Source organism: Dipodomys spectabilis, unplaced genomic scaffold, assembly GCF_019054845.1.
Source record: "Dipodomys spectabilis isolate Male_0828 unplaced genomic scaffold, ASM1905484v1 ptg000098l, whole genome shotgun sequence".
Lineage (NCBI taxonomy): Eukaryota > Metazoa > Chordata > Mammalia > Rodentia > Heteromyidae > Dipodomys > Dipodomys spectabilis.
In genome coordinates, this window is record NW_024870775.1 from 15,556,085 (window position 1) to 15,582,405 (window position 26,321).

The window sequence follows — 26,321 nt, forward strand, 5'->3', positions numbered from 1 at the left end:
AGCCTCCTGAGTAGCTGTGATTACAGTTGTGAGCCATCATTGCCTGGCATTAGTTACTTTTAAAATATGAGGTCTGGTGTTTTTGCCTAGCCAGATTCTCATCTGATTTCCAGAATAGATGAATGTCACTTTATGTAACTCAGTGACTGGCTGGTCTTTCCCCTAGGCAGAGCAGAGAAGGCTTTAGGATGACCACAGGCCTCATAAATGAGGCCAGTGCTCTGGGACTCACTGCAGAAAGCAGCTCCTATGATTCAGGCACATGTCATTGGAGACTTAAGTGGATGCTCTACAGGACACCCCTCAGGGTGGTTTCTGTCCCTGCACTGCTGTCTACCCTCAGAGGGAGTCATGAGCCCGGCTCGGCTGTACCACTGTGTGTACCAGCACTTTTGACAACTGCCATGTATTTGGATGTATTAATAATGATATAGGTAGAAAGGTCACCCACAGTGGATGGTCCTGGGAAGAAAATGCTTCCACCCTGAGCAGGAAGGACTCACTTCAGGCTTGCATGGGCTCTGATGCATTTAGCAATGTCCCTTGCTTATCAAGCTCCTCACTCATGTCATCAATGTTTGTCTCATTCAGGTGTACCCTTACGCCCTGAAGGCAGAGCACAGGCATGGCGGGCAATGCGGCAGACAGTGCCAATCACCTACCTTTCTTTTTTGGCAATATCACCCGGGAGGAGGCCGAAGACTACCTGGTCCAGGGAGGCATGACTGATGGGCTGTACCTGCTACGTCAGAGTCGCAATTACCTGGGTGGCTTTGCCCTGTCGGTGGCCTATGGCAGGAAGGCACACCACTACACCATCGAGAGAGAGCTCAACGGCACCTATGCCATCTCCGGGGGCAGGGCCCACAGCAGCCCTGCTGACCTCTGCCACTACCACTCCCAGGAGGCCGATGGCCTCATCTGTCTCCTCCAGAAACCCTTCAACCGGCCACCAGGGGTGCAACCCAAGATTGGACCCTTTGAAGATCTGAAAGAAAACCTCATCAGGGAGTATGTGAAGCAGACCTGGAATCTGCAGGTAGGCAATTCATAATCCCACCCAGATGACTCCGTTCCTGAAAACCCATGCAGTGGTACTCTGTGAACCCAAATAAGGCTCTCTCTCCCTCCCTCCTTCCTTCCCCCTCCTCTCCTGCCAATCCCGGAGATTGGACTCAGTACCTGGGCTCTGTCCTTGAGCTTTTTGGCTCAAGGCTAGCTAAAGCAGTCTAGCACTTGAGCTACAGCTCCACTTCTGGCTTTTTTTTTTAATGCTTAATTGGAGGTAAAAGTCTCTCAGGTTTCTCTGCCTAGGCTGGCTTCAAATTGTGATCCTCAGATCCCAGCTTCCTGAATAGCTAGGATTCCAGGCATGAGCTTTTGATGCCTAGCTTGTGTCTGTTTTTTATGTTTATAGGCACATACTGATTCACACTGGATTTTATGACTTCTTAGTATCTCTTGCAGAACCTTCTGTGTCTGCATATACAGGGTTTCTCCACCCTTTATTTGACAGTCTGGTACTGCCTGATAGGAACTGTAATTTATTTAACTCAGGCCTACTGAATTTTGTTATTCATCAATAACACTGTTAAGGACATCATTCTGTAGAAATCTATGGTACGGTACATCTTAAGGATAAATTCTGCCACAGCCAAGGCTATGTGTGTTTGACTTGGACATAGTGACAATTCCATATAAAATTGTTGAAGAGATAGTAAGGATTTACATTCATGCCTATCTCATACCTTTTCTGTTTTCATGGTCCTACCTCCACCTCTGGAATTGGAACTATAAAGGTGAACCACTATGGCTGGTCTTTTTTTTTTTTCTTTCCCTCCATTTCTTTTTCAGAGCCGGGAATCAATGGTCTTAAGCAAGCAAGACATGTGTCCTATCATTGAGCTACATCCTCAGTCTGTGTGTGTGTGTGTGTGTGTGTGTCTGTGTCTGTGTGTGTGTGTGTGTGCATATATTGTACTGGGATTAATTCAGAGTCTTACACCTGCTAGGTATAACTCTGCCATTTGAACGATGCTCCTATTTCTTTTGATTTTAGTTTGTTTTTCAAATAAGGTCTTGTTCTTTTGTCCCAGTCAGACTTAGTTCATGTTCCTCCTATCTCTATCTCCAAGTAGTTAGAATTACAGATGTGCACCACCACATACAGCTTGGTTTTGAAACCAAGTCTTATTAACTTCTGCTAGATTTGGCTTTGAACTATGACCTTTCTATCTCTACTTCCCAAGTAGTTGGGATTATAGGCATGCTTCACCACATTTGCTCTCCTTTCCCCATCACATTTTTAATAGCATTTGGTGTCAGAAGCCAACAAGTTTGGTTTTACGTAATAACCATTTTCCTTGTGCTTTCTGATGTCTGTTCTGTGTACCTGATGGTGTTATTGACATATGCAAATTATAATGAAATCAAAATTTTTGAAGATTATATATAAGGAGTTTGCACATAGTAACTTCATCCTTTTCCAAGGTGCTGTCCCGTGGGTTTTGAAAAGAATCATATAACCCCCAATCGAGATGTATAGGAAGATTGATACTGCTGGCTCACCCCTGTAATCCTAGCTACTCCGTGGCTGAGATCTGAGGCTTGATGTTCAAAGCCAGCGAGGGCAGAAAAGTCTGTGAGATTCTTATCTCCAATAAAGTAGCAAAAAGCCAGAGGCAGAGGTGTGGCCTTGAACAAAAAAGCCAAGTGAGAGCTAAAGGTCCTGTGTACCAGCATAAAGACACATTACTCCATCATGTACCCACCCTGCCCTTTCCCACCCCAGTGCCTGATAGTGAGACATCTAATTTCTTTCTCTACACTTTAGCTTTCATTGAATATTACACATGGAGTCCTAGAGTTACATACCCACCTTCTGCTTGTGTTGTTGTCTGTGTCATTGCTGGCTCTTGTGTGTCTAAGTGAACTCCATAGCCATCCACACTACCTCTTCACTCACTTGATTCCAGGTGCCATGTGTCCGTAAGTCTAGATGCACTCTACCTGTGAAATAGATTTTTGTTGATTTAATATGTGTGTGTGTATTTGTGTGTTGCATCTGGAGCTTGAACTCAGGGCCTCCTATGCTAGCTTACCTTTTCTTTGATCAAGGATTGAGCAGTTCATTGTGAAATATGATTAAAAAAAATTTAGTGTGCTCACATTGCAATCTCTTCTATTTCCAGGTCTGAGATGGTTTTATTTTTTTTATTTTCCTGCTTGAGTGTTTCTCTCTCTCTCTCTCTCTCTCTCTCTCTCTCTCTCTCTCTCTCTCTCTCTCTCCCCCCCCCCCCCCCCTCAGTCATGGGGCTTGAACTCTGGGCCTGGGTGCTGTCCCTGAGCTTTTCAGCTCAAGGCAAACTCGCTACCACTTGAGCCACAGCGCCACTTCTGGTTTTCTGGTGGTTATTCAGAGATAAGAGTCTCACAGACTTCCCTGCCCCGGCTGGCTTTGAACCATGATCCTCAGATGGCAGCCTTCTGAGTAGCTAGGATTACAGGTGTGAGCAACTGGCATTTGGCTTTTGAGTTCTCTTTATACATGCATATAATCAAGCTCTGGATCTTCATCTGTTACTGTCAAGAAAATCTATTTCTTCTCTCTAAGAAGGATGAGGAAATCAGTACAGTTAGCTCTCAACCTCATTTTTCATTTTTGATTCCCATTATCATCATGTCCACACAGTAAAGACTGCTCACCTGCACTCTGAGCCCATCTCCTGCAGGTGATGGCTACATGTACATTCTTTACTCACATCTTAAAGCTTCTTGCTGGCTAAGAAATGATCATGTCCTAACATAAAACCATCAGTTGAGTGACTGACTGTGGTTTCAAGAGCCCAGAACAGGATGTCTGCTCTCTGGATTTTATGTACTAAGTCAGCTGGTATCCAAAATTTACCTGACTTTGAAAAAAATCAAAATGATGTCTTTATTCCAAAATCTACCTTGTTATTTCTATAGTGGAAGGTATGCAAGTGATTTATCTTACTGATTTTATTTATTGAATGAATGAGTGGATGGAGCATGGGTAAATGGATGAGTGCGGTTTGATTTTGCTCTATTATACTATCCTTAAGACAGATTGTACATGATTACCGTTTGTCCATCTCTATCTGGCTTACGCACTCCATCCTTGCTTACTGCAGGGCCAGGCTCTGGAACAAGCCATCATCAGCCAGAAGCCCCAACTGGAGAAGCTGATTGCTACCACTGCCCATGAGAAAATGCCCTGGTTCCATGGAAACATCTCCCGGGATGAGTCAGAACAGATTGTCTTGATAGGATCAAAGACAAATGGGAAGTTTTTGTAAGTATTGTGTCTTTCCCCTCATCTTCCATGTTTGACTTGGCTTCTTTATGAGTGGCCCTCATGAAACCTCAGGAAACGGCTGCCTGTTACTATATGAAAATTTGTCTGCAGGTCTGTCCTAAGGGTGTTTCAGATGGAAGCTATCATTTGTGATTCAACCTGAGTTTTACCCAGTTTCATTCTAAATGGTCATGTTGTATTTAAAGAAACTCATAGACACACATAGGTTGAAGATTACTTTATTCAAAATGCTTAGGAGAAGTTCTTTGGATTTAAGATTTTTCCCCATTTTGAAATATTTGAGTGTATAGAGATACCTTGGGTATTGGACTCAAGTCTGCACTTGAAATTCATTTATGATTCATATACAACTTAAATGCATAGCTTCAGGTAATTTCACAGGATATTTTAATGTGGCTATGTTTTAACCCGTCAGGTTAGATCATGTGTAGAATTTTTCACTTGTGGTATCATGTGAATGATCAAAGAATGTCAGATTGTACGTTATTTAGTTTTTAAATTTAATTTTATCGTAAAGGTGATGCACAGAGGGGTTACAGTTACGTAAGTAAGATAATGAATACATTTCTTGTGGAATAGTGTTAACTCCTCCCTCATTTTCTCTCACTTTCCCTTCCCACTGACTCACCTTCCCCTCAAGTTGTAAAGTTCATTTCCAACAGAGTGTCTTATGAGTATCACTGCTGCATTGGTTCATCCTTTGTCCTTTGTCTCACCATTTTGTTATTACCCTTCCCTTCCCCAAATCAGATAAACATATGTACAATACACAGGGTACCAAAATCAAAAACAGTGACAATGGGGGATAAGCCAAAGGGGGGGAAAAACAAATGAAAAAGAAATATCTTCACACAGTACATGCAAAACAAAACAAAAAACCCTCGTTTCCATTTCTTGTAGTTCATTTCAATTAGCATCGTTTTATATGGTCATGTGTACATATCCATGGAGCTATTGTGATCATCTGCTAGGACTATCCTAGACATATACTAATTATTACAAATGAGGGGAACAATGGAGCCTATGTTTCTATGGGTCTGGCTTACTTTACTTAATATGACGTCATTCTTTCTGATGGAAGCATAGAATTCCATTGTATCTATATATAACATTTTCTTGATCCATTCATCTACTGAGGGGCATCTGGGTTGGTTCCATATCTTAGCTGTGGTAAATAATGCTGCAGTGAACATAGTTATGCTGGTAGCCTTGTTTGTGGCCATTTGGGTAAATGCCCATGAATAAAAGTGCTGGGTCATAGGGGAGCTCTATATTTAACCTTTCAAGAGTGGTTGAACACGTTTACATGCCCACCAACAGTGTAGTAGCATTCCCTTTTGGCCACATTCCCACTAGCATCTGTTATTATTAGTTTTCTTGATTACAGCCATTCTAACTGGGGTGAGATGAAATCTCAATGTTGTTTTCATTTGCATTTATTTTATGGCCCCAGATGTTGAACATTTCTTTGTGTGTCTATTGGCTATTCTTATTTCCTCTCCAGAGAAGTCTTTTTTAAAAAATATTTTCAATCTCTGATTTTCTGATTAGGGAGGCTCAACCTGAATGATTCTCTTATTGGTAAATATGAGCTGTACAACAATGTCTCTAGTAATCCAGAAAAACTAAAATACTAGTTTTTTTCCACTCTGATTTGACCCTGGACAAATATTAAAAATTGGAGTGGCTTATGTGATTGGTGAATGCAGCTCTGTAACCAGAACCAGCCTTGTGACCTCGGAAATCAGAAGAAATGATCCAGTGCTTTAACCGCTCCTTGTCTTTGGTGGATCCATGTGAGCCTAAGTTTAAAAAGTAGAGGAGGATCAGGCCAGCTCAGTATGGTCCCTGACCCTCATGGTCAGGAGCAGTCATTGGGCCAATGAACCTCTTTTTGCAAGATGCTGCTGCCATGGTGACACAGTAAGTCATGCTGGTAGAGGAAATCATCCTTGATGCTTATCACCACTCAGTGTCCCCAGTAGAGATGCTTCTTGTGTGGTGGGGGCAGAGCACAAAGGACTACTCTCCCATTGCTGTTGTAGATTCTTAACCAGTATTAGTGGTGTAACCTTCTAGGCAAGCCAATTCATTATCCAGCTACCAACTTTTCCTAGAAATAGAAGAGATTCTCTATATAGCCATCTGTTGAAAGACTTTCCCTCAGACTTCTAATTTTAAATACAATCCTATACAATCTTATTGAAAGAGAAAAGAATAGCTCATGTCAGCACTGGGTGGCTGGAATGTGGTATGTTCTGGACCCAGTCAGTGCTGGCAAGACTAAGAGGAAGGAGGACAGTTCCTGAGGGTTATTTCTCCAGAACCTTGGCTCTTCTCCAGCTTCTTCTCAGAACTAATTCCAGCACGAAAGTCATGGGATGAAGACTCAACATCAGGACCCACCGAGTGCCCGAATGACATAATGTACACAGCCAGACTGCTGACCTTTTGCCCTCAGGCTCTTTGGGGAACGGCCATGCTCCAGGGACAGAGATTTTTTTTTTTTCAGTGATCTGGTACTGAAGACAATGTTTGCACACTGCTTGGGCCTGAATCCTGCTAATATAGTCCATTTCTAGGGATGTGAACACACCCCTTGCAGAAGACAGATCCACTGCAACCTGGTCTGTCTACTTGGCCTACAAAAGACCGACATCTCACAACCCCTCATGGCACATTCAATTTCCATGTGCGTTGTAGAAAAAATTTTGAAAACTGTCATGCATGATCTATCCTGGCTGATGCAGGACTCCTGGAGGTGGGAGGCCTAAGTAATTGTATTTTTAATCTGTGTGTGTGTGTGTGTGTGTGTGAGGGAGAGAGAGAGAGAGAGAGAGAGAGAGAGAGAGACATGGAGAGACATGGAGAGACAGAGACAGAGACAGAGATGGAGACAAAGAAAGAGACAGAGACAGAGTATGGTGGGGCTTGAGCTAGAGGCCTGGACACTGACCATTAGGTTTTTCACTCAAAGCTGGTGTTCTACCACTTGAATCACACCTCCACTTCTGGTTTTTGGGTAGTTAATAGGAGATAAGAGTCTCACAAAGTTTTCTGCCAAATCTGGCTTCAACTTATGATCCTCATATCTCAGCCTCCTGAGTAGCTAGGACTACAGATGCAAGCTACCAGTACCCAGCAACGAACTGCATTCTTACTAAGTATCCCCAGATCTTTTTTGCACTGGGCTATTGATTCAACTTATATTGCAATTGCTTAATTGCTCCCTATAGACCCTCACATCATCCCCAGCCCAGTTCCCACTACCTCCTGATCTTCTACCACACCTTCAAGGCTTAGCTGTGGATATATCTAAATCTGTATCTATATATATCAGGATACTGTTCTTCACTTGGACCTTGTCTCATTTAAAGGCAGGGCCCAAGCCTGCAGATCACATATCCCTGCTTCAAAACCTATGTTCCATGTCAATTACAGGACCTTAGGCAGAGGGATAACTTTGAAACTGAGGCTGAGCTTCTGTGGGTGTGGTGATCATTGACAATACTCTACTATTGCCTTGAAAACATGTGCCGTCAGTGCCGATTTCTGCTCTGTTCAGTGTGCTTTCTATATCAGTAGCACTAAAGAATTCTCATTACCAGGAACTCTCAGGGTTGTTTTCCCATGGTTAGAAGGCAGCCTTCTTGGACAGCTTTATTATTTGATGATCTGGCCTAATAGGACACTGCCCTCCTGCAGAAATTAATGCTTGACTGTGGCTGGCCTGAGGGATTCACTTCTCTCAAGAAGAGCTTTTGGTTGCTTGAGTGCTTAAATAGGGTATGCATACATGTGTAGAACTTGATGCTGCTCTTTGTCTAGTAGTATCAATATCAATGAATGCTATCTCCCAAGTCTAGATTTCCCTGACCAGATTCCTTCACCCTTACAAGCATTTCATCTATGCTTCTTGTAAGGAGACTAGAGATGAAAGTCTTTCATGAATTATTTTTTTGTGAGTTGTGGGGTTGGAACTTAGGGCCTGGGCACTGTCCCTGAACTTTTATACTCAAGATTAGTGCCCTACCACTTTGAGCCACAATTCCACTTCTGGTTTTCTAGCGGTTAATTAGAGATAAGAGTCTCAAGGACTTCTGGTGTGTGGGCTGGATTCAAACTGCAATCCTTAGGTCTCAGGCTCCTGAGCAGGTAGAATTACAGTCATGAGCCACCAGCACCCAGTCTCCTTGAACTCTTTTAAATTAGCACCAGATTCTGTGGCTGAAAATTCAGTGTGAGTGCTTCTGGTGTGTGTGTGTGTGTGTGTGTGTGTGTGTGTGTGTGTGTGTGTGTGTGTGTGTGTGTGTGTGTGTGTGTGTGTATGTATGTATGTTCATGGGCCCATGCATGCACGTGTACACTCTAGGACCAGGGCTTGAACACAGGACCTCACACTCAGCTTTTGGCTTTTTCTCTCAAGGCTGGCACTACCATTTGAGCCAACCTCCACTGCCTGCCAGGCAGCCCTCTTATCCTGACATTCATCTTTGTCCTTCCATCTTTCTGCTTCAGTTTTCCAGTCAATCACATTTTCCTGCAGGGTCTGATCTCTGCTTCTTCTGCTCATGCAGTGGTTTTGACCCACCATCACATTCTTACCTCTTTCTCCTCCCCTCCACAGCATTTTTCAAGGCATTTGTCTCCTGATGACCCTGTCTAAGTCTCCCTTTCCCAACCATCCACCTTCCTGATCCTCCCACTGAAGAAACCTGGGCATCTCTGAACTAGAAATGAAACCTAATTTTCGTACTATACTTCAATAACTTGATTTAGAGTAAAGCAATGCACATGAATGTGCTGAGCATAAAGTTAGGTTCATAATAAATATAGGCAGAGTCAGCCTCATTCATGAATACAGGAAATACAGTCTCAGTGGAATAGAAGGACCCAGCGGTCATTTTCACTGAGAGAATCGTATGGAGAATCAAAGATAAAAATATGAGAGTTCGTTCTAGAACCTCTGGTTTACGTTACAATTCAGCATACCCTTGTCCTGAACGCTCACTGTCTTCCTTTGCAGTGCTATTCCATTGCTTTCCCTTGGGGAAACCACAGGAGGATGCAGAGCCCATCCCCCATAGCCTTCCCCATAGCCTTCTTCACAATTCATTATCATGACATGGTGGTTTTCAGAAGGGAGGTTGAAATGGAAAGGTGTTCATTTGAGGTGCTAAAAGTTGTGCAGAAGTCTGAGACCTTGAAGTCACATTACTGGGCTGCTCTTAGCCCGAATGAGGTCATGGGAAGAATGCTGTGGCCAGCACTAAGGTTCCTATGCTTCTGCATAGGAGCTCATCATACTGTTGGCATAGTGCCGCTTAGGTCTTGTACATGGCTACTTTCCCAGTGCACCTCATGTCTGATGAAAACAGGATGTGATGTGACTGTCATTTTTTCATCCAAACTCTCTTGGCATGAAAATGCTCTTAAAATTCCACATCATGCCAGATTTTTTAAATGGGCTTGTAACTTTCTTTACGTTTAGTGTCAAAGTAGCTGTTTTATTGTCTTGGCTAAGAGCCTTACAGATCTGATAGAGCCAAAAATAAGTGGAAGATGACTTTGAGAGTACATTATATGGGCTTGGTGTGGTAGCTCTCACTTGTAATTCTGGCTACTCAGAGGACTGAGATCTGAGTAATGCAGCTCAAAACCCAAGTAGGAGAGTACATGAGACACTTACCTATAATGAACCATCAAAAGTCAGAAGTGAACTGTGGTTCAAGTTGTAGAGTCAGCCCTGAGCAAAAAAGCTCAGGGACAGAGCTCTGGCCCTGAGTTCAAGCCAAGTATGGACACACACACACACACACACACACACACACGCGTGCGCACACACACACACAATGCATACATGACCTCTCTCCAAAGAGCTGAATTTATGTTACAGATTTGTGGAGAGTCATTAATCTAGTCCCTAATGTTACCCGAGTTTCAGTTTTTACTTCCTGGCTTTGGTTGTGTGGTATGGAAAACCAAAATGACTATGGAAACATTCATGTCAAAGACGCACGCTAAGCAGTGGGATCAAGGAAACACACTTATTCCTTGCCTCATCAAGTTTTCTATACAAAGAAGATATCAGAATGAAATGTGTGTGTGTGTGTGTGTGTGTGTGTGTGTGTGTGCGTGCGTGTGCGCGCACACGCACCACAGAGCCTGTGAGATGCAGTAATAGGCATTCTCCATCATGGTTGTCTCATGGAACTCAATGAACTGTTTCTTGCAAGTGTTATCTTTACTTTGCTCATTTACTTATCTATTGTGCCTCACTCCTGAGACTCAGGATCTTCACAAGAAGGGTTTGGATTGCCTTCTTCAGGAGTATAATGTCAGCTTATAGAATAATATCGGGATGGAAGGCATCTCTCTCAATAGAAGACTTTCTGTGCTGATTGAGGAGCTCTCAGCATGGCCAGAGCAAGGCATGCATGGCTAGGTATGAGGGACAGGTCCATGGACCATATAAGAAGTTGCTCCTAAGGAGGTGGCCATGAGACATTTTTGAGAAGGGAAAAGGGACTTCTGGTTAAATGGGAAGGGAGACAACAGGGTTGAAGAGATGTCTCAACAGATAGCCTTGCCCTGTGTGCACTAATGGTCGACCTGGGCTGTGATCTTTACAGGAACCTGATGATTATACATAACTGGATTTGAGGTTTCGCCAGTCACAACTGACAAGAGAACCGTGCAATGATTGATCCAAGGGAACAAGAGTGTGGTTGATAGGGTAGGCCTGGAGGCCAGCAGGAGAGGAAGGGAACTCAACAGGAAGATGCAGGGTGGGGATGCAGGAGGTCATGTGTCTTTAGAGCCTTTAGATTGGAACTTTGGACAGAAGGTCATGGTCAGTGGAGTATGAATAGATGCATCAATCTGGAAATAACCAAACAGCTTGATGACATCATTGCCATGGACTAGGAGGTGAACAGGATTGAAGGAGATACCAGTAGATCAGGGTATCATCCATACGGACACCAGTGCCCCTAAAAGGTGAAAGATTGGCCAGTTAGGTGAGAGCATGTTTACCCTTTGTATTGAGGAAAACCTGGCCTTCTTGGCTGGCCTGAGTGGGGATAATGTGGAGAGAGTCAGGTCTGAGATCAGCCACAGCAGTGGTCAAAAAAGAGTGATACCCATGGAATAGCTAAGTCGTAGGAACAAGGACACTGAGTCAAGGAGAGGAAGTTCAGGCAATTTTGAGGCATCTATGTAGGGCAGTGGACAACTGAGGTGGGAGGTGGGAGCTGTGACCTGTGATCTTAGCTGATGTGACATCACTAGAGTATTCGTGCTACTTGTTGTTAGAGCGGTCCTCAGCACTTTGCTCTGGCTTCTGTTGGATGTGATGAGAGAAACCCCCAAGTGCTCCTTTCTTATGTCAGTTCTTCAGTGAGTTACATCCCTCCCAGGAAGCTCCTGTTTCCTGTCCATGAGAGATATCACAGAAGGCTGTCCAAGTAGAATCAAGAGCATGGATTGTCCTCCGTGACCTGGATGGTCACTCACCTGCAGCTTCCAAGAGTCCATCCGTGGCCTACGTACATGCTCTTATAAGTTATACAACTGAAGTTCGCATGCTCACCTGATCTTTTCCTTGTCCCTTTCAAGTCCTTTTCTAGTTGCCATTTACCAAGTAGAATAAGCCAGGCTCATTATTTTCTCCCTTTCTCTTCCTTCCCTTTCCTTACCATATACTTACACTCCTCCTGGCATCTCCCTCCTTTACACACACATTCACACACATGCACACACAATACATTATTCATCCATGCTTGTGCTATTAGGTTTGGTTTGGGATCCTACAGAAGATTCTCTCTCTCTCTCTGTCTCTCTGTCTCTCTCTGTCTCTCTGTCTCTCTGTCTCTCTCTCTCTCTCTCTGTACTTAGGATCTGATCATTGCCCCCTAGCTTTTTTTGCACAAGGCTGGAGCTCTATCATTTGATCCACAGCTCCATTTCTAGCTTTTTGGTGGTTAACTGGAGAAAAAAGTCTTACAGACTTTTCTGCCTGGGCTGACTTCAAACTGGGATTCTCAAATCTCAGCCTCCTGAGTGGCTAGGATTACAGGCACAAACCACTAGCACTCAGCTTTGGTTATCTTTTTTTTATTATGAAAATACTGTACAGAGGGGTTACAATTACATGGGCAAAATAGTGAGTTCATTTCTTATCAAGCATTGTAACCTCCTCTTTTGTTTCCCCTTCCCATCCCTTCCCATGCTTTGGTTATCTTTTAAGGCATTGTACAAAGAGATTTCAATTCAACATATCAGTTTATAATTATAATGCTTTTTTCAGGTTTTATTATTTGTTATCTTTAAGTAGTTGTACAAAGGGGTTGCAGTTCATGATATCAATCTACAAGTGCACTGCATCCTGATCCTTTCATTTTTCTCTCCTATCTCTCCCAACCCTACCCACCCCCTTACATATTATGGCTATATTCACCCACCATTCCTCTCTGCATCCGTCTGCCCCTCCTCTCCTTGAGGCCCAGCTTCCTGACAGTCATTTTGCTAACCCATGTGTTAGTTGTTCGAAGGAGTTTCATAATTGGAATCTTCCCTTGAACATACCACACTTTAGTCAATTTTTGTATATGTATGCATATCACCCTTAATATGTTTACATATTTATTTATAATTTAGATCTAATGTCCACCTATGAGAGACAACAAGCTCCTTTGGTCTCTCTCAGTCTGACTTGCTACACTAATCTCTTCCAGGTGTTCTACCCATTTCCCTGTAAAGGACATCTTCCTGATGGGTGAATACAATTCAAACCCAACTTTTTACTCTCAATTGCCCTTCCCTTGTCTCAGCTCAAGTTTCAACTCACTTTTTGTTTTATACATATAGTTTGAAAGCTCCTTGTGGGTTTAAAACCAACGCCCTTCTCTTTACCCATCAATGGATGTACCCATCTTTGACTGTCATGAGCTTCCTATGCCACAATAAAAGCCAAGTTCAAGAAGCTCTCTCACAAACTGTCATGGTTGATCAAAGCAGGACATTTTGGTTTGATTGATGTGTATGGGTTTGTAGCCCTAGGTCAGCCAAGAGCATTACAACCTGTCTGAAGGTAGAGGTTCAAGGGTAGATAGCTGTGGGCTGATGTCACCACTAATTCCATGGTACTGATCTTATGAGGCTGGAAGGGAGGCAGTGTGATGTGAACTAGCTCTGCCTTCATGGGTTGGGCGGATGCAGGAAGGAGAGCCAGAGAGGTGTGGCAATCTGAAAAGGTGTTCTGAATATTTGAAACGGTGGAGCAGCATAACATGTACACACATGGCTGCTTTCTGGACTGATCATGCTATCAGGTGGTATACATATAGTCTGCCCAAATGTACATGGCAACAGCATCTAGAGTCTCACCCTCTCTTGTCTTTGTGGGATCCACAGCATTCCTCCTCAGAAGAGGGCTACTGGCTTTCTGTCAGAGGAACACTGTCAGGCTGTCACTCATTCTTAGGTCCCCTCCTCCCTCTCCCTCCAGCCTTTGTTCTGGAGAAGCCACTGTGGGTGGCCCACTCTGCCCAGCAGCAATCCACTTGGTCTTTCTGAATAGTCCATCCAGCCACAGGAGCATCAATCCTGTGTCCACAGCAAATCCCTTCTGCTCCTCCTGGCTCTGGTGCTCCAGGCAGAGATGCTCCCTCCACTCTACTGTGGGAAAATGGCCTGAGTGAATGAGAACAAGTAGTCGGCCAGCATGGGCTGGATGTTCAGTTATCTGCAGCAGAGGTAGGCAATATTCCAGGAGAGGTTGGAGAGGCTTCCTTGAGGAAGGATCCCACCATCTCCTGGGTCCTAACTTTCCCTCCAGTGGCTGGCATCACCACCACCACCACTCCACACACATTTCCTCACTTCCTGCATAAGGAGTGCAGAAGAAAGTCAAGGAAAGAGCCAGGAGCTGGAAGCTCACTTCTATAATGCTAGCTACTCAGGAGGCTGATATCTGAGGGTCATGGTTCAAAGCCAGCCCAGGAAGAAAACTCTGTGAGATTCTTATTTCCAATTGATCAGCAAAAAGCCAGAAGTAGAGCTATGGCTCAAGTGGTAGAAGACCAACATTGAACATAAAAGCCAAGTGAGAGTACAAGACCCTGAGTTCAAGTCCCAGTTCCAGAACAAAATGAGAGAGAAAAAGAGGAAGGAAGGAAGGGAGGGATAGAAGGAAGGAGGGAGGGAGATAGAGAGAAGGAGAAGGAGGGAGGGAGAAAGGGAGCAAAAGGAAAGAAAGTAGAAAGAAAGTAGAAAGGCAGGAACAAAATACAAACTATATATTTTAGTTCACTTTTTACAAGGGAATAATTGGGAAGAAAACAATTAAAAATGAATCAAGAGTTTCAGTGAACAACCTAAGGACAGTTGAACCAAACTAAAGCACGAAGTCTTTCCCTTTGTTATACTTTAAGCACCTCAGTCCAAGATCTGCCTGAGGCTGGCGGATATCTCACAGGGACTGGCTGTTAGTGTGGCTGGGTCTTCTGGTCTTTGTCACCTACAGGTGTTAGGCCTGTGCATTTCCTGCCTCTGCCCTGACTTCCTGCCACTTGCCTTGGGCATTACCCCGGAGTTATCCATACCTGCCGGTTACCTGTCACTGGGAGTACTATATGTACAGGTGAGGGAGATTGGGAGTCGCCTACAGTACCTGTTCTCTTGGGGAACTTGGAGGAAGTATGGGCCTTTGCAGAAATGGCTGCCCATGAACAAGACACTTTCCTTTTTTTTTTCTGCTTATGTGGTGCTGAGGAATCGAACTCAGGGCTTCATGCATGCAAGACAAGCACTCTGCTACTGAGCCACCTTCCCAGCCTCGAACAAGACACTTTCCATTTCCACCTTGTGTCACTTCCCTTTATATATTGTTTTATCATAAGCTATAAAACACATCAATGTCCTGAGCTACATGAGTACAACTGAACAAATAGTGGTCAAACAACCATCAAGAAATAAAACACAGCTGGGCACCAGTGGAGCATGCCTAGAATCCTGGCTACTCAGGAGGCTGAAATTTGGAGGACTGTAGTTTAAAGACAGCCCAGACATAAAAGTTGGGGAGACTCCAAAGTAATAAGCAAAAGGCTAGGCTGGAGGTATGGCTCAAGTGGTAGGACTCCAGCCAAGGCAAGCAAGAGTCCCTGAATTCAAACTCCACAGTTTGAGTCACTGAAGTCTTCCTGGAGGAATACTTCCTGGACTCTTGTGTCTATCAAGAGTTTTATTTTGGTTTTATATTTGAGCTTTACCACCTAGGTGTCCACTCTAAACACAACTGTTTGCTGTTGCTAATTTGGGGATTTAATAAACAGAGTACTGGAGTCTATTTTCTACTTTTGAGACTCATTGATACAGCCATATTCTGTGAATTCATATTGTATGAATAGATATATTACACAATTGATTTCTTAGTCTATCGTTTATAATATGGTTTGTTTATGGTTTTAAAGAAGCATAAAGAAAGCCAACATAAATATTCCAGGACATTCTTTGGGAGCATAGCATAGTTCATACACTTTTTATACCTGAAGGTGGAATGTGTGTGTGTGTGTTTGTGTGTTTGTGTGTGTGTGTGTGTGTGTGTGTGTGTGTGTGTGTGTGTGTGTGCGCTCATAGTGGGACTTGAAGAACCTAGGGCCTTAAACTCTTCTTTGGCTTTTTTGCTTAAGACGGTTACTTTGCCAACTGAGCCACACCTCCATTTCCAGCTTTTTTATTGGTTAATTAGAGATAAAAACCTCATAAACATTTTATACCTGGACTGGCTTTTGAACAGTGGTCCTCAGATCTCAACCTCCTGAGTAGCTAGTTACAGGTGTGAGCCATCAGTACTTTGCCTAAAGGTAGAATTGTTAATACACAGGAATATGATTTATAAGTGGTTAAATCAGTATGTACTCCCAGAAGCAGTAGAGGAAGACCCTTGTTGCTCCTGCCATCTGCACACATGTAAAATGATCAGTCTTTTAGATGATTGCCACAGTGATCTTAATTAACATTTGCCAGTTTCTCCTGAATCATTGCATCATTTCCCAGGGTGATCTAGATCCTTCCTATCAGTTTTGTTTACTTGTTTGTTTTTAGAAGCAAGGTCCCCTGTGTGGTCCAGCTGGCTCTGAGCTATTAGGCTCAGACAAGCCTCCTGGCTCAGCTTCATGAGTATCTGGGACTACAGGCACTCAGTACCACACCTGTCTTCCCAGTCAATTTTAACAAGAAAAATCCCATCAAGATTTAAGACAAGATATTTTAGTAGAGACCAGAGGTGATTTAGAAACCAGAGTTCCGAGCTCTGTTTCATCTCTATGAACTCAAGATGAAGGACTCTAAATCAAGAAGATTGACAGTTTGGTCAATTTTCTCCTAGGACCAAGGTTTATAGACATTTGTGTATCTTCTTGATGCTTTGGTGTTTATATAGTTCTTTATACATCCCAGCTCTCCTGTCAACCATTGAGGTTTATAAGCAAAGCAGACATAAATCACCTCACACTAAAAAACCAACTCAGTTGTCCACCTATATTAGAAAAAATATGGTTAATTGTGTGTTTGGGGTTTTTTTTCCTTTTTTTTCCTCGGGGGGGGGGGGGCGGCATTTACCACTAACCAAGTATGGTTTAATCAGCCATGTGGCCATAAAAAGGAGTTCATATCTCAGGAGGCCAGCAACGCACTTGGGGAGAAAGGAGCTGTTTCCACAATAGGGAAGTTTCAGAATAGCCACCTGCCAGGGCTAAGAAGGTTCTGGCTGTGAATCTCCCACTCCACTAGCTGCCCTAAGCAGTGACGTACAGACAAAACCTGACCACTGCGCCCAGCCAAGCACAGCTTGAAAAGAAATTCTGGAGTGTCTTGAGATGAATCTTACAGAGCAAGGAATAGAGAAGTGTGGCCGCATTTGGTTTCAAAGCCTTAGCTTTCAATGTGGAACTGGTCATGACCTCTTGCAACCTGGAAGAAATTTCTCTCATGTGCAGACATCTTGGCCCTGGCATCCAGGACACAGCGAGTTCTTTCTAAGGAACCTTGTGCTGGGATGCGCTGCTTAGAGACGGGGCTCTCAGCTTCCTTGTTTTAGCAAATGCAGGGGCTGCCGAGGTTTCCTGGGACTTCCCTGGCTTGCCCTTTCTCAGATCTCATGATCTGAAGGGCTTGGGTTGCAGAAATAGTTAGTGGTGACTGGAACACACTATTGGGAGATTCATCTGGACCCTGGTCTCCAAGTTCTGTGGGTCAGGAGGGAGACGGAAAGGGCATGCACAGGGCTCCCTCACAGTCAAGAGTGTCCTGTGTGTCTTTCAGTGGGGGTGCTCATCGGCATGGTGTCACTCCTGAGGCTCAGCCCACCAGAATATGGGGAGCCCTGAGGATTCCCCAGGATGATAGTGAAAGTAGAATCTGTGTGTGCACACATAGCCCTGGTGCAGCCTCTGCTACTTCTCTCCACGCTGGTGGTCATTTTCTTCTCTAGCATGTGGGGAATTTGTCACCATCATCGCTGAACATTTGAAACCCCAGCCTTCCCAGGGATGAGAGAGTAGAGATAAAAGAGGGCTGTGGGCATAGAGGCTTTCGTACCTCTCCATCCACGTTCTAGAAGGTTCCTGGTGAAACAGACAACCCCAACTGCACTCTAAGTAAGGCAGTACCATCTATGGGCTGTACCTTCTATGGATCTGTCCCAAACCCAGACTCTAGTTAAGAAGAGAAAGCAACCCAGTGGACTTCTTGGATTATTCACCCTGAACTTCATTGCTGTCTGCTAACTCCAGAATCATCATCATCATCATCATCTCCTCCTCCTCCTCCTCCTCCTCCTCCTCCTCCTTCTCCTCCTCCTCCTCCTCCTCCTCATTTTGGTGCTGGTACTGGGGCTTGAATTCAAGGCCTGGCACTGTCCCTGAGCTTTTGTAGTCAAGGATAGGGTTCTACAAATTGAATACAATTGGAAGCTAATTGGAGATAAAAGTCTCACAGTCTTTCCTGCCTGGGCTGGCTTTGAACCACGATCCTTAGATCTCAGTCTGCTGAGTAGCTAGGATTACCAGCATGAGCCACCAGTCCTGGCTTCTAGAATCTTCTGAGCCCTCTGGGGCTCTGGGACCTTGTTAGACCTTCACAGTGGCCCAACCCCAACTGTCAGCATCTCCTTGTTGCAAGCACTGTAACTGGCCTGTCCCTGTCTGACTCTAAGCTGAGCCTTCCTGGGACTTCCAGGATTGGCCTCCATTCGGCCAGGACCTACTCTCCCGGGCTCCCACTCCTGAACTGGTTGGAGTAGGGCTGAGGTGGCCTGTCGTCTCTTCTAGGATCAGGGCCAGAGACAACAATGGCTCCTATGCTCTGTGCCTGCTACACGAAGGGAAAGTGCTGCACTACCGCATCGACAAGGACAAGACTGGGAAGCTCTCCATCCCCGAGGGGAAGAAGTTCGACACCCTCTGGCAGGTATGTGCCATCCTCTCCGCCCTCCTGGGAAGAGCACCTTGTCTACCGCGCCACTGTCCTCTAGAGTCTTAGATACTGGAGAGGGCATGCCAGCTAGATCCCAGAAGAACCGTTCAGAAGAACGCACATGGTGTAAAAGCATAGATGGCCAAGAAAGGAGCTCAGGGATGGGGATGCTGCCATGGATGCCAAAGGTCCTTTGCCTTTCTCACAGAAACGGAGCTTCTCTCCACGGAGGGTACAGTGACTTTGCGACTGAGTCTGCCTCTCCCAGACTTCCGGCTGCTGCCAGTCCAGGGACGTGATAGCAGTTGTCATAAAAGGGTGTCTTCTTGGCCCAGCTGTTAGTAACCTAGGAAACAAATCACTGTTCTGGAGTTACTATGGCATTTAGGAGCACTTGCAGAGTGCTCATGGCTGTGTATCCATCCATCTCTGGGGAGCATATATTGCTTTTCTTGATTCTACATTAGCTGATGATTCCAAGAATGATGGCTCTTTGGGCACCATTTTAGCAGAGCTACCGTGTGTGTGTGTGTGTGTGTGTGTGTGTGTGTGTGTGTGTGTGTGTGTGTGTGCATGCGCACACGCGCACGCTCAGTTTTGACTTTTTTGCTTGTGGCTGGTGCTCTGCTATTTGAGCAATACCCTCTAGTCCAGACGGTTCATTGGAGATGGAGTCTTACAGACTTTTCTAGCTGGGCTAATGATCATGATCTTCTAGGTCTCAACTTCCTGAGCAGCTAGGATTACAGGTGTGAGCCCCAAACGGCTAGCCAGACTAGTAATTGCCATGTTTAACTCCTGTAAGTAAGAGACATACTCAGGGGTGAGTTTAACTCTACCCATGCAGGCCCATCCAGAGTCACACATGAGGGCCAACCTGGATGAAAGGACCCAACGCCCTGTCTTTTTTAAAAGCTAAGGCCATGGATTTCCACATTCCCTTTAAAGAATTGGAGCTAACTTTCCATACTGTGATTTTGTTCCTAGTTCTGTAATGGAAAAACAGAGGTACTTGGGGTTTTTTTTGTATTATGAATATTCAAATACGCCAGTCATGATGGAGCATTGTCTTTTGGCTTCTCGTCTCACTCCCGTGGGTCTATAGGCTTTTCCTGCAGTGCAGTGGTATTGATTTCAAAAAGTACTTAGGGTATACTTTGTATACTTAGGGTACGAGGCCCTAGAGGTAAAAACTATTGCCTTCCAGAAGTCGGCAATGTTATATTTCTTTTGGAGGGGGGGGCAGTTGTAGGGCCTGAACTCTGGGCCTGGGCGCTGTCCCTCAGCTCTTCAGCTCAAGGCTAGCGCTCTACCACTTGAGCCATAGTGCCACTTACGGCTTTTCTCTTTTTGCTTATGTGGTGCTGAGGAATCCAACCCAGGGCCTCATGCATGCAAGGCAAGCGCTCTACCACTGAGCCACCTTCCCAGTCTGGCAATATTATATTTCAATCACAGGCTTTTGCTTTTTACAAGAATCTTTTATGAGCTGGTTGCTGGTGGCTCATAATTGTAATCCTAGCTACACAGAAGGCTAAGATCTGAGGACTAGGATTCAAAACAAGTATTGGTAGACATATCTGATAGACTCTTGTCTCCAATTAACTACTCAAGACCAGAAGTGACACTGAGCCTCAAGTGATACACTGCTAGCCTTGAGCACAAAGAAGCTCAGGGACAGCACCCAAGCCCTGAGTTCAAGCCCCAGGAGTGAACGTGTAGTTCAAGTAGTAGAGTGCCAGCCTTGATCAAAAAAGCTTATTGAAAAAGCCTAGGCCCTGAGTTCAAACCCCAGTACCAGAATAAACACAAACAAAAACCCAAAACAAGAATCATGGCTGATGTGCATTTAGAGGCACCTGGTTGGGGGTGGAGAGGGGCTAAGTATAACTCAATGGTAGGTCCTATGGGGGAAGCCCTGAGTTCAATCCTCATTGTTGGAAAAATAATAATAATTTTAAAAACAAAGTCATGTGCAATGACACATCCTTATACCCCTAATGCCAGAGAGGCAGAGGCAGGAGGATTATGCATTTGAGGTCACATAGAGAAACTTTATCTCAAAAAGTAAAAAAAAAAAAAATGTGGGCAAATTAAACAGTCATACTTCCCATACGCCAGCCTAACTCTTGAAGATCTCACGTCTGCTCACTGAACTTGTAAGTGTCTCACATTGTGTTCTAGCTCACAGTGGCATTCAGCACTACTAATGGTTGAAAAGTTCCTTCCCAAGAATTGGCTATTTTGTGTGGATTGCTTTGGTTTGTCATAGTAGTAAGCCTTAATTAAATGTTGTACATTTTCTAATCGTTTTTTAAAGAGTGTGTGCCAGTACTGAGGCTTGAACTCAGGGGTCTTGCAGTCTGGTTTGGCTTTTTTATGCAAAGCTGACGCGCTATAACTTGAGCCATACCTCCACTTCTGGATTTTTGCTAGTTAGTTGGAGATACAAATCTCACAGACTTTTCTGCTTGAGCTGGTTTCAAAACGTGATCTTTAGCTCTCATCCTTTTGAGTAGCTAGGATTACAGACATAAGCCACCAGTGCCCTGCTAGCCAACATCTTTTATATGCATAGCTATATCGCTTGTTCCTGACAGCAATCCCAGGTACATCTACATATGTCCCACTGCCAGGCCCAGAGTTATTTCCCTGAGAGCTGGTCACTGTACACTGTATTAGGTTTATCTTTTTTAACTTAACTTAGAGGTCTGCATACCCACAGACCACATCCAGCTCCAGATCTGTTTCTGTGGCATTCTTGAAAATGAAACAAACAGAGGAACTGGTCATGGTGGTACACAGCTTTAATCCCAGGATTTTTGTTTTTCCAAGGTTTTGATTTTTGTTTTTGTGTGTGTGTGTGTGTGTGTGTGTGTGTGTGTGTGTGTGTGTGTGTGTGTGTGTGTGTGCCAGTCCTGGAGCTTGAACTCAGGGCCTGGGCACTGTCCCTGAGCTTTAAGCTAGTGCTCTGCCACCTGAGCCATGGCTCCATTTCCATCTTTTTGCTGGTTAATCGGAGATAACAGTATCATAGATTTTCCTTCCCAGGCTGGCTTCGAGCTGCAGTCCTCAGATCTTAGCCTCCTAAGTGGATCACAGGCATGAGCCACTGGCATCAAGTAAGGTGTATAAATTCCTGACTCAGCTTTTCAATTCTACCCTATCACCAAGACCTAGGTGATGGAGACCTGTGGTTCCTCAGAGCCTTAAACATCACTCTCCAGTAGGTTCCAGAAATAATCTCTGCCCTTCTCCTGAGGACATCTGGGCTGTGGTGACAGCTTCCCATTCTGTATCTTTGGTTCAGGTTAAAACCTGACTGGCAGGCCTCACTCCTTTTCCCCAATCCTTGGTTCCATTATTCACCACACTTTCTTCCTGTCTTCTCTTCCAGCTCGTGGAGCATTATTCTTACAAGCCAGATGGTTTGTTAAGAGTTCTTACAGTGCCATGTCAAAAGATTGGCTCACAAACAGGTGAGTTATACAGCCAACCGAGCATCTGTCTGTGGATATTAGTCATAATCAGCCTCCTTCAGATTTGGTCTATTCCAAGTTCTGGTGGGGACTTGTTTTTACCTAGTGATTAGATGTGATGTCACTCCAAGTTCAAATATCATGAATCAAAAAATAGTCAATGGGCTGAGATTAGTGCTTGCCTCGCATGCATGAGGCCTTCGGTTCGATTCCTCAGTACCACGTAAACATAAAATTAATAAAATAAAAGGAAAAATAATCATTAAAATATTTTAAAAATAAAAAATAGTCAATTGGAGACTAGGCACCTGTGACTCATGCCTGTAATTCTAGCTACTCAGGAGGTTGAGACCTGAGGATCGTGGTTCAAAGCCAGCCAGGGAAGAAAAGTCTGTGAGACTTTTTTAATCTTAAGTAGTATCTCCTACTAACTCCAGAAGTAGAGCTATGGCTCAAATAGTAGAGCAGTAACCCTGAGCTAATGGTCATGCTCAGACCCTGAATTCAAGTTATAGTACTAATACACACAGAAAAACAGCCTATAGGATTGTATACTAGTGGCTCAGATATATAATCCTAGCTACTCAAGAGATTTCTTTCTGGATGGTAGTGTTTTAAGCCAGCCAGGGCAGATAAATACAGTCTTGTCTCCAACTAACCAACAAAAAGCTGTCCTGGAGCCATAGCTCAAGTGTTAGAGCACCATTGCTAAGTAAGAACATCAAACAAACAAGCCAAGTAAGCATGAGCCCCTGAGTTTAAGCTCTAGTAGTGGTACACACACACACACACACACACACACACACACACAAATAGTTATTAAGTTATTACACTTAAAAACCTAATGACTTGAACAGCCAGTGATAAAGGATTGCAAAGAAAAGAATGCAGAATTTGCTCTCTTCTCAAAAAGCAATGTGTTCCAGTCACATTGATGGACTGGCAGTAGCAATAGAGATAGTAGAGATAGATGTCATCCACTAAGGCAGCAGTGATTTTTCCAGCCTCTAACCTACAAACATTACCTTTTCAGGTCAGCTACAGAATGCGAGTTCCCCTCTTCCGGTAAGTGTAACTTAGCAATAACAGCCAAGGAGAGGTGACTGTGTATGAACACAGCTGCAAGGCAGGTTTAGCTAACAGTGGGGACGGCTCTTGTTTTAGTTAGTATTTACTTATTTAGTGCTGGTACTGGGACTTGAACTCAGGGTCATTCCCATAGATTTTTTTTCACCCAGGGATGGAGCTCTACCACTTGTGCCATAGCTCCATTTCTGCTTTTTTGGTGGTTAATTGGAGATAAGAGTCTCGTTGATATTCCTGGCTTTGAACCTCGATCCTTAGATCCCCAGCCTCCTGACTAGGATTACAGGCATACCACAGTGCCCAACCCATGTTTGTTGGGTGCCCTTCAAAAGACACTCATTGTGAGCTGGGAATTCCAGTGAGTATCGGATACAATTAGCCTGATTTGCTGCTAGGCAGACATCACTTCTTAACTTCTAGGTTAGGTAAAATCTTCCCTTTGCCTCAAACTATACAAAATGAGGAGGGAAGTTAATGTTAAATCAGAGAATCAGACTTGGGCGCTGGGCACATATCTTTCATGATCAGCCTTGAACATCTATGTTAACACCTGTGTATAACCCACAGGACCACGAGTGTAGTTGGCCTAACACAGGGTATGGATAGGATGGCTACCTGGGTGGTCTGCCTGACTCTTTTGGTATCAGAGGCCTTGACCTTGCTGGGTAATAAACTGGCTTGACTGAAGCTTAGGGGAGGGAGGCCTGGGATGGGATCTTGGTGTAATCCTAAGAGATGCCCCCAAAGAAGGGGGCTGGCTTGTCCACAGCTATGACCTCCCTCCACCTCAGCAGGAGGTGAGAGCGGCCAGGGTTTGCCCATGCACTAACCATGCCCCGAAGAGAAAGGGCACCTTCTCTGTCCTTCCAGTCTGTTAGGAGCCAATGCTCACACTGCTATCCCAGCAGACTTCAGAGGGGACTTCCCGTTCCTCTCAAAGCCATGTGGGAAGTGGGTTCTCTCCACCACATCCTGGCTTGCTGACCCCTGAAACACAAAATCCATACAAGGCCAGATTCCAGGCTCTGCCTCAGAGGCCCTGGGGAAACCAGGAATACCTGTGGTAATACACGGACAGACCTGGAATTTACTAAGATAGTAGAGAGCTTTGGGACTCTCTCTCTCTCTCTCTCTCTCTCTCTCTCTCACACACACACACACACACACACATACACACACACACCCTTATGACATGGTCATGGTTTTAATCCTCCTACCACTAAAGATTCAGGTACATCTGCCTTCAGATTGCATGTTCATGGAGACAGATCCATTTCCTTCTTTCACCCATATATCATACAATGGCTTCAAAAAGTCACCTTGTTTTAAAACAATTTTCTATATACACAGAAAAATATGTGGATGCCCCAAGCATAGATCTCAGTGAATTTCCAACACAGTGGTCCAACATCCATACTGAAGAAATAACACCAGCCAGTGGTTAGCTCTATAGTGTCTTTAGGATGATTGTGCCAAGTGGCCACTTAAAAAAGTAAGAAATACTTCCCAATTTTCTTCTAGATCTTGCTGTTCCAGTGGTAGACTCTTCCAGAAGCATTCTGGTCATCAAGAGTTATGCACAGGGGCCAGGTGCTGGTGGCTCACATGGGTCGATGGCTCATGCCTGTAATCCTTAGCTACTCAGGAGGCTGAGATCTGAAGATCACACTTAGAAGCCAGTCTAGATGGAAAAGATCCTGAGACTCGTATCTCCAATTGAACACCAAAGAGCTGGAATTAGAGGCCTGGCTCAAGAGATAGAGATCCAGCCTTGCGTAAAAATTCCAAACAAGAGTATGAGCCCAGAGTTCAAGCCTTAGCAGTGGCATCAAGATAAATAAACAAATAAATAAATCTCACTGAGGCAGCGGGATGGAGAATCGGGTAGAGATGGGCAGGGGAGGCGGGCTTATCTCAGAGGTGAAGCTACAGAAGCAAGTTCAAGCAGTCTGCTATATAATCTGCCCTGTATTTGTTTCCTGTAACTAAACTTACTGTTCCTCTTACTATTATGGTTTCTAGACTTGGTTACCGGGTGGAATAATCTCAAGAATCAAATCCTACACCTTCCCAAAGCCTGGCCACAAAAAGGTGCTAAATGGTCCCCTGCTTGCTGTTGCTAACTAAGTGGTCCTGCATGCTCATGGTCCCTGTGTCCACAGCCACACTGCTTCTTTGTCTGCCTGCCTGCTGTCTGTCTGCTGCTTGTCTGCCTGTCTGCCTGCCTGCATGCCTGCCTGCCTGCCTGTCTGCCTGCCTGCCTGCTTGTCTGCCTGTCTGTCTGCTTCTGTCTCTGTCTCTGTCTGTCTCTTTGTCTCTGCCTCTGTCTCTGTCTCTGTCTCTCTCTCTGACTCTGTCTCTGTCTGTCTGTCTGTCTGTCTGTCTCTCTCTCTCTCTCTCTCTCTCTGGATGTGTAGCTCTGCTAGTACCTGTTGTCCTGGCATCCCATGCCAGATGTACTCAATCCTTCTCCAGTGGGTCCTAGTCATCTGCTTCCAGATTCAGACACACCCAGATGCTCACATTGTTAAAGCCTGATGTTACAGTCACTTCTCTGAGTGTAGTCTATGGTGGTTCATTCCATGTCAGAAAGTCTGGGCAAGCCAGGTGCTGGTATCCCACACCTGTGATCCTATGTATTCAGGAAGCTGAGCTCTGAGGATCACAGTACAAAGCCAGCCTGAGCAAACAAAGCCAAGAGACTATTATCTCTAACTAACCAGCAAAAACCAGAAGTAGAAATATGGATCAAATGGTAGAGCACTAGTTTTGAGAAAAAAAGAAGCCTAGCAAAAGTATAATGCCCTGAGCTCAAGTCCTAGCATCAAAAAAGGAAAAATAAAAATAAAAAGATTGAATCAATTTTTAAACAGAAATCAATATTAGAAAATTATCTGATTACTATTTATTGTGAAATTGCTTACTCAGTAAAAAGAAAAAAA

At 44.4% G+C, this 26,321-nt stretch overlaps 1 protein-coding gene across 2 annotated transcripts in view; it reads left to right on the forward strand.

Annotated features, from left to right (window-relative positions):
• The window catches only part of Syk (spleen associated tyrosine kinase), a 77,036-nt gene that overhangs the window by 32,926 nt on the left and 17,789 nt on the right, over nt 1–26,321 (forward strand). The window contains exons 2-7 of one of the 2 annotated variants that reach the window (XM_042686660.1): nt 592–1,039; nt 4,155–4,315; nt 18,670–18,808; nt 22,212–22,293; nt 23,327–23,358; nt 25,402–25,470. In XM_042686660.1, coding sequence (XP_042542594.1) covers nt 626–1,039; nt 4,155–4,315; nt 18,670–18,808; nt 22,212–22,293; nt 23,327–23,358; nt 25,402–25,470 — 897 coding nt within the window. In that variant the 5' untranslated portion in view covers nt 592–625. The remainder of the gene's footprint in view (nt 1–591; nt 1,040–4,154; nt 4,316–18,669; nt 18,809–22,211; nt 22,294–23,326; nt 23,359–25,401; nt 25,471–26,321) is intronic. The other variant, XM_042686661.1, reaches the window with a different exon arrangement.